This window comes from Empidonax traillii, unplaced genomic scaffold, assembly GCF_003031625.1.
Source record: "Empidonax traillii isolate 1590-97213 ecotype Southwest subspecies unplaced genomic scaffold, ASM303162v1 scaffold701:size746704, whole genome shotgun sequence".
Classification (NCBI taxonomy): Eukaryota; Metazoa; Chordata; class Aves; order Passeriformes; family Tyrannidae; genus Empidonax; species Empidonax traillii.
In genome coordinates, this window is record NW_020955894.1 from 398,838 (window position 1) to 413,687 (window position 14,850).

Genomic DNA, 14,850 nt, shown 5'->3' on the forward strand with positions numbered 1-14,850 from the left:
ATTTTTTTTACACTACCAAAATCAAATAATTCAGTCAAACCTGATAACTTTTTAGATATTTTTTTCTGCTAGAAATAAAAAAAAAATTAGGCACTGTGGTTCAGTTTGTTGGGAGAGGAAGTCACCATTCAGAATTTCTTGCAAAATGAAAATTCCATTTCTAGATGCTACCCTATATTTCAATACTTGTCCTACAGCTAAAACAATGATAATGGAGAAAAACAGTCTGATTAAATACATAATGATTCTTTATACCCTTTTTAAATCTCCCAAGAGAAGCATCTGTTCCTTCTGTTCAGTTTGGATACTAATACATTCAGAATAAAAATTCAAAATAAACAATCACAACATGTGCAGGCCAATCCCCACACAATCTTTTACCTACTTTTAAAACAAAAACCATCTTGATAAAACAAGATAAAAACATGGATGCTCACCTTACCTTTTGCTGAGTGGGCGTGTGCATTTCTGTTCAAAAGTGCTTTTTTATCTCAGAGCTAGAATGTGCTTCATGTGATAAAGGGGTTGCTATAGTGATCAGTGATTTGTATTTAAACATGAGTATACACTGTACTAGGGAAAGATTTTCAGTTAATAGCCAGAAGGTGAATTAAGGCCTGTCACCAGCATCTGAGTCACCCTCCTCCTCAAACATTTATCTTCTTTTGCATTTCAAGTAACACTTCTTTTCAACACAGGAATCTTATTGTTCAGAGAACAGATGATGGGCCTTGAGATGTCTGATGTAATTCCCTTCAGAAGTGTCTAGCGTGGTATGTGTCTCAAATAAGACCTCAGATAAACATCAAAATTTATGTTTAGTTCCTGTCAATCTGCTTTCCAAGTGCTCAGATTAATCTTCCATGATGTGCAAAGATCCAGCTTTCCTTATTTTCAGAGGTGTTTAAGACTTGTGCACAGGAATACAGAAGTTCAAGTGTGCAGACTGAGGCTGGAGACCTGCTGTCAGACACCTTGCAGAAGTAATGACAAAGGGAGAAAAAAATACCACCAGAATGACTTGGTTGGCCACAAAAAGACCTTTCTGTATGAACAGCAGGCTGCAAAAAGCAAAAATGCAAGGTAGGCCAGGTTGCCTGGAGAGAGCATGGTGTTATGCAAATGTGAAGTGCTGCTGTGTAACTGTCAAGTTATTTCTGTCTGGTTGATGAAATAATATTTAAGAAGGAAATGTAATGGGATTGTGCTTGACTCATATTTCTCTCCACGTTTTCAGCCCTCCGCTCTTTTATCTGTGCATTTGCCACTGAGGAGATGGAATCAAAGCACATTCAAGGGCTGCTGCTAAGGTGTGGAGACAGCCGTGCTTGCAGCATAACTTTGCTTTCATCCACATGCCCGAGCTGGAGAAGGTGAACTCCTGGGCATCATCATAAACCCACAGATATGAAGATCCAAGAGGCAATTTCCCATCCCAACAGGGCTGAGTATCTCACCTTCTGGCAGCGTGTAGGGCAGACTGAAGGTCAGAGATCTGGTTTTTGACCGAACAGCTAGAAAGGATTTGGATTTCAAGAAATGTCAAATCGTGCTACGGGAGCTGCGGTCACACCCACTGCAGAGAAAACTGCGTGAACTGGAGGCAGAGAGGGAAAGAGAAATGCCACGCTCCATGGCAGTGACCTTTCCACGGGCAACCAAGCTTTAGAGACCTCACAGGGTGGCCCTTTCTGTGCTACCCAGGGCTCACCCCTGTACAGGTTTGCTTTGCTATACACACAGCTATCTGCCTTTCATGGAAGTCATTGACAGAACTGCCCTCAGCTCTCAAAGCTCAGCTGGGCTACGAGGGCATTGTGAACATATTGATTATACAGACACTTAAAATGGAATCCAAGGAATGATTTGAGTTTAGATACTTCATCTGAATTTCTTTCCCTCTGCCCAGCAGTTGTTGTGAAGTCAAGCCAAGTATACTGATTGATACTGCATGTCTAATCTGGTCATTCAGGACAGCCAATATCCACTTCACTGAGTAAAATAAGTCCATTTCTGCCAGAGAAACCTGAAAGAGAAACCTGAAAAAGCAGCTAATTATGGATAAGGATTGAAATGGTACTTGTGGTTCCAGTAGGGGCATAAAATTACCATTTCTGTCTCTAAAGAGAGGTCCTTTGAGTGGAGCATAATAGCACTTGGACATTTCTGGCATGTCAGAACATTTAGTTCCTGCAATAAAAAGTCTTTCATTAATGCACACAATACCTTCAGAGGAGAAGCTGCTTGTAGTAGATAAACTGGGTCTTGGGCATATCTGCCCCCTGATGCTAGAATCATTCTTTGCATTTTTAAAATGGAGCAAAACAAGAGATGTATTCCAAAGAAATCCAAGAGGACACTGGAGACAGTGAGGCACGTGTGAACCACGGCAATGCACAGCAAATTTGGAAAAGGAGAAATGAGCCTCAGACGGGCAGACAAACAGCAAAGAGAGGGTAGAGCTGCTGCCACCTGGAGTTCCCATGTGATGAGCAGTGTTTCCTGGTACTGGATTGTTCAGCAAGCCAAAATGCTGCTCCAAACACCCCTTAGGGCTGGAGCATATGCACCAAAGAGCTGCCTTCCATCTCTCTAACTGGCTGCAGACAGCCTGCTCCAAGGATAGGAACCTTTCCCTCAAAGCCTGGTTACCTAGAATGCGATGGAAGTATTAATTTCCACAGCTGTAGAACAGTATCTTTCAACTCAGGCATGTGTGACCCTTGTTCTGTTCTTTTAATATGTCTGATGCAGGCTGATATTTTTTCAGAAATTGTATCCTGTGGTAAAATAATGAAAATCAATACATCAGGTAGAGAGATTAGGAGAGAAAAGGGGGATGCTAAGTAATCAGGTGTTTACAATGCCTTAAAATCCAAAATGTTTTCTTGAGGCTTCAAAATAAAGATGTAGAACTAAGGGAAAGTAGCCTTGGGTTTTCTCCTTCCCTAAACGATTGCCTGGTATCAGCAGGGACCAGAATAATGGTCACTCAGCCAAGTCACAGGCCACCCCCACCAGCTGTCTCCAGCTTTCCAGATGCTTACCATTGTCTGAATCACAGAAAACACCTGGAAAAAGAGGCACAGATCTGACCCAGTGACCACATACCACGTCCCGAGACACATGCCCTGCATGTAGAGCCAGTGACAAAGCCCTGGGCCACCACAGAGTGCTCTTTGCTAAATGACAGTAAAGGCTGTCAGGCAGCTAATGGTTCCCATTTCAGTTCAGAGACTGCAGTCAGAAATCCATCAATAAAAGAGCTTCTGTGGATTAGCGTTAGTAGCAAGAGGTAAAATACCAGAAAAAGGAGAAACACAAAGGGAGGGGTGTATGTTCACGCACACGTGCACACAGGAGTACCATTATCGTGGGCCGCGCTGATCAATTTTTCACTTCATTTCTCCTCTAACACTTTTTGGCCCCCAGTATCCTCCAAAAGCTTACATCATGTGTGATAAATGACAATTCACCATACCTCAGGGCTCCAAGCCGATGAGCTGTCAGTAGCATCGTTTGCTTCCAATGCCTGGTTGGCAGGTGCTGTCTCCGTTTCCAAACGCCCTTCCGTGGCTGCCCAGCTAATTCCATCCCCGGTGCTGGGCTCCATCCTGGGCCCTTTATGCTGCCCAGTTCCCCTCCTCCCAGTTGTTCTTGAATCAACAGATACATGGTCATCTCCACGACAGGATAGGTTGTCTTGGTAACTCAGTTGGCTTAGTCCATCCAGATCTAACAATTTTCAGCAAGAAAATAATTTCAGAGGGATTAGAACAAATTCCTCCCCCTATAACTTTCAAAATGTGCCTTTCTCTTCTTTCTTTTCTTTTTTTTTTTTTTTCTTTTTTTTTTCCCTCTCATCTCAGTTTCTGAGTACTGCGTACTGCAGCACTGAACCTATAAAATAACAAATCCTGTTTAAATCAGCATTTGATGGAGGGGACAGGGCTGAACTGAGAAACCAGTTGCCTTTACTTGGCAAAGTCAACCACCAAATGCAGTTATCAGTGGAGTATCTGGGATATTCAACTGCCTTGGAGTTGTTTTGCCATCCCAAAGCAATCTCTTCCATGAAAACAGAGGTCAGACAAACTACAGAAAAGCACAGAATAGGCCTGATGAACAGTTTCCTTCTATGCAGGAGGAGAAGGAGGAGGAAAAGAGAGGAGTTGGCATTGTCCTCAAGGGCATGGTGCTGGTGAGGAAAGGACTTTCACAGAGATAACAGAGTGCCACCATGAACCTATCACCCATAGGAGAGCTTCAGTAAGCATGACCAGCCCCACAAGCCAAGTAGGAATCTCCATATCCCATGTCTGGGCAAAATTGCCCAAAGGACAACTGAGGGCAGATGTGTTCCCTCATTTCCTGCCTGCTTTTATTAGTTTTAATTCATCTGTTCCTACACACTTACTCCATGGGCTAAATTAAGGCTCATTGATGAGAACAAAATAATCTTCTCTGGTTCACACCACAGATTCATTTTCTACCACCATTGATATCTCTATTCTGAACTCAGGGAACTTTTCTCCACTTGAGAGCACCAGTGAGAGCTCTCTGGATGGAGCAGCACAGATAATTACATGTCCAGGGGCACAGATGGAAATAACATCATGATTTGGCCTTGGATGTGATCTGCAAGCACTTTCAGAAAAAAAACAGGGGCACTCCTCCTACTGCATCTCATGATGGGCCTTGCTTTAGGAGCACAAAGAGCTAGGTTTCCGTCTCCATCCCTTTCAAAGAGGCAAGGAGCAGTTACAGTGAAAGAAAATAAGTTGTGCTTCCAGATAGCTGATGACAGCAATGAAAACAGAATGACTTCCTTTGCAGGCACAGCTATTTGGAGATTAAACTCACAGAAGGAGTTGAGGTTGGAAGGGACCTCTGGAGGTCATCTTGTCCATTCCCTGCTCAAGAAGAGGCATTTCCTTGTTTGCTCTTAAGGAGATCATTATTACAGAACAATCTTTTTCTTGCAAATTTGGTCTCCAATTAAAATCTTAAAAAAGATAATATTACTTACTGTGTTTAATAGAAAAACTATTAGTTTGCTTTTGTTTAGATGAATCGACATTTTTATTCCCTGACAAATGAGGCAGGGAACCAGGTGACAGCTGACATGGAGAAGGCTGAGGTACCCAACAACTTTTTTTTGTCTCAGTTTTCGCTCTCAGTTGGTTGTCCCACAACCCTAAAGTCCCTGAACCTCAAAGCAGGGACTGGAGGAATGCAGTGCCACCTATTTCAGGAGAAGATCAGGTTTGAGACCTTCTGAGGGACCTGAACACACCCAAATCCATGGGGCCTGAAGAGATACATTCCAGGATCCTGAGGAATGGGCTCATGCAGTTGCAAAGCTGTTCTCCCTCATACCTGAGAAGTCACAGCAGTCAGGTGAAGGCCCTGGTGACCAGAGTAAGGCAAACTTCACACCCATCCTTTAAAAAGGCAGCAAGGAGGACCCTGGGAACTACCAAACTGTCAGTCTCACCTCTGTGCCCAGTAAGATCATGGAACAGAGCCTCCCAGAAAATATGTCAAGGCATATGGATGACAGGAATGTGACAAAAATGTGACAGGAATGTGACAGTCAATATGGCTTCACAAAGGGCAAACCTGCCTGACCAAACTGGTGGTTGCTATGATGGAGTGACTGCATTGGTGGATACAGGACGAGCAGCAGATGTCATCTAATTTGACTTCTCTGAGGCTTTTGAGATGGTCCTACACAACACCCTTGCCTCTGAATTAGAGCCAACTGCATTCTGGACTGCATCAAACGCAATGTGGCCAGTAGGTGGAGGAAGGGGATTCTCCCCCTCTGCTCCACTCTCATGAGACCCCATCTGGAGTTCTGAGTCCAGCTCTGAGGTCTCCACCATAGGAAAAACATGGATCTGTTAGAGTAGGTTCATAGGAGGGTCATGAAAATGGTCAAGGGATTGGAGCACCTTTTGTATGAAGAAAGACTGAGAGAGTTGGGGTTGTTCAGCCTGGACAACAGAAAGTAACAGGAAGTCCTCATTGCTGCTTTTTAATACTTGGAAAGAAAAAAGGAGAAAGTCTTTTTACCAGGGTCTGTAGTGACAGGAGAGGAAGTAATGGTTTTAAACTGAAAGAAGGTATATTTAGATTGGACATAAGGAAGAAATTCTTTACTACGAGGTGGTGAGACCACTGGAAGAGAGTGCCCAGAGAACCTGTGCACTTCCAATATTGGAAGTGTTTAAGGCCAGGCTGGATGGGACTTTTAGCAACTTAATCACAGCAGGGGGATTGGACTAAACAGACTTTAAAGATTCATTCCAATCTAAACCATTGTATGATTCTCTACACATCCCTCTGTCTAGAACAAAAAGCCCAAATCTTTCTGAGTAGAACAAATTCTATGTTTGGCCTTAGCAGCAAATATGGTGTTTCCAATGCATACCTTCTCCAAACACACAATCCAAAGAGGGGAATGGGGATTATACTCAGGAAACATTTCCTGGAAGTGTGCAGAAGTCATTGCCCTCTCCTTGGCTGCCCTTTCAATTTAACAGCTCGGAAATAGGAGAATAACTTTATCCCCTTTCTTCAACTATGAATGGTCTCACACTCTCCCTCCCAGTAAAATGCTTCCAGCATAGGCACTTCAAGAGAGTAATCTGAGAGCATCTCACAGCTTTGTAATTATCTCCTCTTCCTCATGGGAGATGGTCCTTCAGGAGAAAGAGGGATCCAAATTCATATCTCTCTAATTCCAGGTGAGTGCTCTTCTCACTCCCTTCTGAAACGCAAAACCCATCTCTTCTCCTCCTCATCCTCCCATCTGGCAGACCTAGTCCTGAAACCAAAACCTTCATTGCTTTGCCTCTGCCCTGAGCTGAAAGTCTTGAGTGAGGGCAGAAAGTAATTTGACTTTTTGCTATTCTTCTCTACAAAGTCAGAAAACAGAAAGAAGTAAACATAAAAGCGTAAGCAAGAAATAAAAGAACAGAAATTCCGCACATTTACTGAGACTGAATGGATACCAGCACTCCTTAAGGCATTTAATTAGCAAGCCAATGCCTAATACACATTTTAAACAGTGGGTCATCCATCAAAGCACACACCACACAGCAGGTTTTCCGAATAAAATGCTTCTGTAGTAAGAAATTATCCTCACACAATTGTCTTGTGGGTTTGACTCCTGCTGGGATAATATCTAGATCAATAATAGAGGAATTTTCAAAAACTACATTAAAGCCATAAAAGTCTATTCGTAACAGGAGAACTCTAGAAATATATTAATAGAGCAAGCCATCTCCCTAAGACTCAGGCACAAAATGCAAAATGAATGTGTTAGGAAAGCAAATGTAATATTCAGGGAAAGGAAGGGAAAAGGTGATTCACCAAAACCATTCAGGGAAACAGTCTGGCTTTTTCTTTAAATTTAAAGTAATTTTGTAAGAGATAATCACGTATAAAAACCAGTGTTAGAGGATCATTACAGGTAATAGCCCAACTATACAGGCTAGAACAACTACACCTCTCCAATTACATCCGTTCTAACATTATATTCACAAAATAAACGGTGAAAACAAAAGTTCTTCCTGTAAAGGAAAAGGTCAGAGCAGTAAAATGCCTGTAATTTACCTGAGAGATCTTTAAGGAAGAAAATGTCAACTGTCTTATGAATACCTGACATGAATAAACAGCACAGCATCAGGGATATAGGTTGAGAGAGCATTATCTAACCATCTGAACTTTAATTAGCCAAGAGTCCCCACAGAGAACAGCAGCCAATTCTAAGGTTTAGGGCAGATAATACTGTACGTCAAAAGAGTGTGACTTTTCTCAAGAATCCTGTCCCCCAAACTTTCCCTGTTGTGTCATCTATGTCCACAAGGAAGGAGGCAAGAGGAATATCTGGGGAACAGAAATTAGCAATAAATCAGAAATGTCTGTATTTAAGGTCGGAGAACTGGCTGTGAAGAAACTGTGACTTTTGTCAGATGAAAGAATGAGCATCACCTCCTAATCAAGCTGTAACAGGAACTGGGATAACTCCAAACACAGAGGGAAATATTGGCACATCAAGTGCTGAAAATCAGGCTAGAAAATACTGTGAAGTCCACCCTCACATTGGCAGGTAAATGTTCTGGCTACTCTACGGTACCTTTACCTTTTTTAAATGACACACAATCTCTCAGTTTTATGAAGCATCACAACGTGCCAAAGAAGTGTCCTGAGAGGTCTCATAACTTCCTAAAACACATTACCAGAGTTAAAATACAGAGCCTGGTAGATCTTACTAAATTAACACCACATAGGTCATTGACCAGCAAGAAACACAGATGAAGAGTTTATGTGTCCCTGTAACCTGTGCTGACCGAGGCCACGTTTGCTCTGGTAATCCAGGGAAATCTTGTGCTTTCACACACCCCCCCACACAAGTGTGTCTTTGCGATTTTCCAAAGTGAAAGAAAAACTCACAATGAAAGTTAGGAACTTGTTTAAATATGGTCCAGAGGAGGAAAGGATTTCTGTATAGATCTAGATACATTTGGACTTGAAATACTCCCAGCTACAGGCAGTGATTTTCAACCCTTCGCTTCCTAAAAGACAATAACAGCAGCAAAGGTACAAATTAGTGGGACTGAGGCATATTTGTCCTCATACAGCAGCAATCCTCTTGCCTGGCCCCTGCTACAACCCTAGTTGTAATGTCTCTGCAGTGCCTCTGCACCAGGTGCCCCCTTGCACTGAGACAAAACAAACCTGGTGTGGGGAGACCAAGCAGTGCTCCTGCTCCTGGTTATTTTGAGATTAGCCACCATTAACGTGCTAAAAAACTTCCTAGAAGAGCCTCGAAGGAGCAGAATCATTATCTAATTACAATAAATCTAAACAAAAATGGCTTGTAAATTTTAGGTGTTAAAGAGAAAAAGGATCTTAAATTTCAAGTGACATTATGCAATCAGGCCAAGATTGTTTAATTTACCACACGCTGGGTAATAGCCTGAGAAGACTCCATGTTTCCAGAAACTAAAATAGGCTCTTTATTAACAGGGTGATTTGCAGAGAGGCCGTGGGCAGGGCTGGCATTCACGCCGTTCAGCTCCCCAGAGCATCCTCCAAACATTTCCTTCCTGTGGTGTGCACTCCTCTTTCCAAGATCTATTCAGGTTACTACAAAGATTTTTCTTTTAACAGGCAAAAAGTTAAAGCCAAATGAGACCAAAGTGCAGACTTTCACTGCACCAGTAACAGACACAGAGGGTCAAGGAAAATCTCCTGTAAGAACATGATGTGAGAAGACTTCGCCGTATGTCAAGGCTGAGTGGGAGAGAAGCTATTCAGGGCTCTCCAAGATGCTCAACTTCGCTCTGTGCCTAAGTTCGTTATAGGTTTCTGCTTCTGTAAGAAATTAAAACTACCAGCAATATGTGTAAAAGGTCTGTTAAGAGAACATGAGGAGAAGTCTCAGGCAGAGCCTGAATATGCCATGATCCCAGTCTGGACTCAGCACTTCCCAAAGGTCCTTCACCCCTCCAACCCAAATAGGCCAGAGAATCTGCTCAGCTGGAACAACGTTTGATACACCCTTGGGGCACAGTGATGGCTTTACTCCCACAAATCTTTATGTTTTGTGACCAAGGCACCTGCCAGGGGGCAACGTAGACTCTCACACATGTGAAAGTCTCAGACCTGGAGGGCAACAGAATGTGGGGTTTTCTAGGATTTACCCCGACCACTTTCCTCCCAAAGGAAAGTCTCATATTAGGAGCTGTGGGTGTGCGCAGCTATCACTCTAACTCCACACCCACTAACAGCAGCTCTATGTGCTCAGAAGCCTCTCTGGATTTGAGGGTGACTTGGCACACCCAAGGACTAGTTTATAGGCATTTGTTTGTAATGAAAGGATTAAACTTGAGCTTAGTGAGGAAAGGGACAGAGTGCCAAATTCCTCAGTGAAAGCAGGCTTCAACACCTGGTTTCGTCGAGTTTCTGAACAGCTTTTTAACCAGTATTAATATTACTTCCAAAAAGAAAAGTAAGAGCAACCCTGCACCACAGGAAGATTTTGATGGAGAGACATATCTTCAAATGATCGCTCTAACTTGAGGGTGCATTAAAACCAAGCAATTATATTTCAAAATTAAAACATTCTATGGAAATAAAAACAAAGGACACTTTCATGGCACTTCCCTCTAATGAACTTCTGCAGATTTTAGAATGTGTTCAGGCCAATTTTCTAAGTAGCTACGTTTTTAAATGCATTTCATCTCTGTTTGTATAAAAGAGTCATTACATTAGTCCATAGAAGATCATAAAACTCTTCCCTTCTGTGCCATAAATTTTTAGTTTCTGTCATTGCCTGACATTTGGCATATGCACTGGCAAATTATACAGCATAATTCATTCACTGTTCACCTTGTGTTTGTTAAGTTGTTAGAAAAGAGACATTTAACTTCTGCTAAAAAGCTTTCTAAAGAGATGGTGGTACAGATCAAAAATAATTGGAACCAAGCCCTGCAGTCTTCACTCTGGTAAAATTTCCAGTAAAAATCCATAAAAATACCTGTGGGTTAAGGAGAAGAAATCAATAACTATATACAACTAATGGGAAGATTTTCATGGACTTCAGCAAGTCTTTGATCCAGACTCTTTCCCTCTAAGTATTTTAGCTGCAGGTAACCAATCAGGAAACCAAGATTCAGGACTTGTTCTCTACAAGAAAAGAACCTCTGCGTTGAGGCTACAGATCTTAGACTCCAAGTTCTTCAGCCTTTTTCATGCAAACAATACCCTTGCATCCCTGTACTGTGCTCCTTGTGGCTGGAGGACAAGTGCCTGAACTTGGGTCTATGCTGCACCCCTGCTGGTGTTGCTTTTTCAAAAACCTGTGATTGAAAACTTTGTGAGTGTGACACAGAGATCTCAAACTGCTTAACCACCTCATCGTTGTTGCCTGAAGATGCTGTCTCTTCTTTATCCTCCCTGTAACTGTTCACTGGTGGAAAAACACAGCTTGGGCTTTAGGCAGCCTGCTGCCCTTGGCCAAGAATCCAGAGGACATGGTAGATTTTTGGCTCTCAGGTGGACTCTGAGGAGAAAAAGGGGACCGAAGGCTTAGGAAGGTTTGAGGAATGAACCTAAGAATCACCTACTTCTTTAAACCTCTGGAAAGTCTGTGAATGTCGTATCGTATACATACTATTAGACCTCGCCCAACTCTGTATTTTTTGGTAAATCAACAAAGACACACACAGAGACAAACACAAAGACACAACACACAGAAAACCACTTGTAAAATAATTGGCATGTGCAAAGACAAAGTAGCAAGCAAAGGACTCAAAAACTTTCCTGCGCTTCCATTCCCCTGCAGCTCCTGCTGAGGTGGGGAGGGAAACTTCTTTTGTGCAGAAGCAGCAGCTCAGATGTAACCTGCTCAGGGTAGAACCACGAACACATAAATACAGCACGTGGCTAACAGGCACTGCCAACTCCATCTGCCAGCAGCAGACGAACTCGGGAGACCAATGTAAATTATAACCTTTAAAAGTGAAGATACGCATTTGAGCACGTCCCTGTGATGCCCTTCCCCTCCTGCTGCCAACACGTGCTCTGCATAGGAGATGACTGTACCCTCATTAGTGTGTGAATGCCCGCCAGATGGGGGAAGGAGGGTTCGGTACTTACTATATATACACATAGCCTTGCTCTGTCAGGATGGAAACACAGAGGTTTTTTGCTGATCTCCCTGCCAGCAGCATCAGGGACGTGCAACAGCAGGACGTTTTCACCCACCAAGTGCGTGGAGAAGGGAGCAGTGGGGTGTTTGTCGTGTTTGTGGACATGTGAGTGAATGAGCCAGCTGTCAAGAGTGGTCAGGCCACTGCTTGCTCTTGAGCATTGAGTGTAGGATATGGTTGCCAAGACCCACTTTGATAATCACCACAGCAAACCCCAGCAGCTGAACAAATGGGCACGGCAGGCAAAGGGCTGGAGGAATCTGTGTCAGGGACCCTGCCTGGTTTGGGAGGGAAAGCACCTTCTTCCACCTGGAACCTCACATCAGCCACACTGCTACAGGTGGGGAAATAGGATCCTGGTTTTACACACTGTGTAAGGCCTGTTAAAAATCTGCAGTATAAACTTAATGACAACTGCTGTCACAGCTCCATAAATTTTCCTGCTGCTGCACAGAGGACAGCACTCCCTGGGTAGAGAGGACAGAGCAAGGATGCTGGGAGCACCAAAGCCAGCTGCTCCCAGCACCAGCCCAGCACCGCTCTGGGAGCAGCACCACATCTGACCCTCTGGTCTGGTTTACCAGTCTGACAATAAGCCTGCTGTTCCTTCCAGAAAATTGCCCTCAATTGGAGGAAAAAGCTAAGTGTTCCTATTCTGATGGAAAGGAAAAACATTTTAGACATAAGTTTGTAAATGGTCAGTGAACAGCTACCGTAAAAAAAATGATTACTTTTATGTAGGTTGTTAAAAATAAGCTTCTTTGAAATTTTCTTAAATAAAAATTATTTCAAGGTGTAACAACCCTGTGGCCTAAATGTGCTATGATCTATTCAAATAATCAAAGCACATAAAACTGAACATTCCTTTTCAGCCAACTACCTGCATTTCACTACCTGCAGGTCATGCAAGTTCTACAAAGCTTATTAAAATGCCCAGAAAAAGTTGTTAAGTTCTATTTATATGTGTATCTTTTGGGTGATTAAGATTAAAAAAAAATAAAATTATTCTAGTTTAAACTAAAGTCTGCTTTTCACTTAAACAGCTTGCCAAAAATCCTGAGTAAAATAGCATCTTTAGTAATTAAATCACATCTTTTGCCATTTTCTAAAACATTTGCAGCATTAAAATCCTGGGTCCATGTGTATGAGGCGGCATAGTTAAATAAATGTGCTTTAACATAGTGTGCGATTTTGACTACTATAGGAAATTTTGCAAAGGCCACCCTTGAACTACTCCTGTAAGAGTGCTGCCCCGATTGCAACTCCCTGCAAGACACAGCAGAGCCCTTTTCCTGAGACAGATGGGTAAGGGTGAAGGGATGGAATAGAGGAGCTTGGCCTTGTTTGATACATTATTGGCTGCTTGACTTTGACCTCAGTTTTACCAATCCCCAAAGCATGACTGCATCACTTGTTATGACAGCGGCTGCTATTTCTCACAAACATTTGGAAGCATCCAGACTGATTAAATGGTGGCACCGGGGAATCTGTAGCAAACCCTTGATACGTCTGCTACTGACTCACTGCCTGAGCAGCAGACAGCTCCATGTCAGCTTAATATCTCTGTATTAATAAAAGTATCTTTACCCAGGGGAGAGGAAAACGATCACCATTCAAATATACAAGTGTCCTGATTAGCAAAGGACAAGGGGGAAACATTTTCTATATCACCATGGAAACTTAAATAAAGGACCCATAATTACAATCTAAATTCTGGAAAGATAATGAATACATCTTGAGATCTGCAGATGTTGTGTAGCATATACATATTTCTAGCAACTTCAACTCAATTACTTCTATGCAGCATCTGTTTTACAAATCAACTTCCCACTGCTCATAAGGAGGCATGTGGGATTATTTTTTCTGTCCCCCAGAGGAGACAGTGGGGGAGGAAGGAGGGTGACCTCTTTTTCTGGCAAGGTATTTCAAACTACCACTATTTATTCAGAAATTTCAAACACCCAATCAGTTACAAAGTTAGCTTACAGGCATCCAAGTACACTAAGCTAAAATGCATGAAATAAATAATTCAAGATTTCTCTGCAGTGTTACCAAGTATAAAGAATAACTTATCGTTTGCTCCAAGCTTACCCAAGGAAAAAAAAATTACTGAATAAAATACATAGTGTAGGTGTGACGTATAGATGTACTGCATACATCCTGTGTGCCTGGGTGCTAAAGAAAAAAAGAAAACAAAAACAACAGACAACAGTCATTTTGTCTGAACAATGAAAACTGTGCAAATGCCAAATTTCTGGTTTTCTTATACATTTAATGCTGCCCTTGTGTGTCCACTTCAGTTTTGATTCTGCTCTATGGAGGTCAGTGAGAGTTTCAATGGGAGCATCACCAAGACCTAAAGGAAACAGAAATACTATACAAAAGAAACATATTTGATCAAATAACCAGACCATATCAGTGTATCTATGCATAATGCATACACCCGGAGCATCCCAGGAAGACTCGTTGTCATGTTTTTTGCTATTAGAGAAACAGTCACATAGGTCTGGCCTTAAAATTTTCATTATCAGGATGACAGAGAGAAACAGTGATCTGCCACAGCTCCTGCCTCAGCAAAACCCAGAACTGCACACAGAAAAAAATGGCTTTCCTTCTGGAAAACTGGAAGGGTCTGCCGCAAACCAGGGATTTGTTAAAGTTTCCCAGAAAAAGAAGGAACATTTTGTAAATGGAACACGCAGAAACACACGTGGAGTTTCTCCTACCAATTCCTATGCAACTACAGCTCTGTACTTGTTGTCAGTTTGGAGTCTTCTTTTCTTGCTCTTCCTGTCACAGCCACTGGAACTGAGAGTTCAAACTGAAGAACGCTTGACTGAGGTGAGCGCCCAATTCAAACCAGTCCCCTAGACTCCAAATTTATTTAAAATTTATGGAGTATACCCATGCCTCTACCCATGCCATTATGGCCAAAGAGATTGAGCACAGTGACCAGGCACCACTGACTAAAACCCACTGGTCACTTACTAACAAGGAGAAGGCAGCCTTCAGATGGGCTTTCTCCTTGCACCCACCACTATGTGGTTTTGCCCCTTCCTGCTAAGTATAACAACTGGGGAATGATTTGGTGTCCAGTGTTACAGGTGAGGTTCACCCCTCTCTG

The 14,850-nt window shown here is 42.5% G+C and overlaps 1 protein-coding gene across 4 annotated transcripts in view; it reads right to left on the bottom strand.

Moving 5' to 3' along the window:
- SYT16 (synaptotagmin 16) overlaps positions 1-14,850 on the bottom strand; it is a 108,884-nt gene that overhangs the window by 16,744 nt on the left and 77,290 nt on the right. For all 4 annotated transcript variants that reach the window (XM_027900052.1, XM_027900050.1, XM_027900048.1 and 1 more), the window contains one exon: positions 3,482-3,735. In XM_027900052.1, coding sequence (XP_027755853.1) covers positions 3,482-3,735 — 254 coding nt within the window. The remainder of the gene's footprint in view (positions 1-3,481; positions 3,736-14,850) is intronic.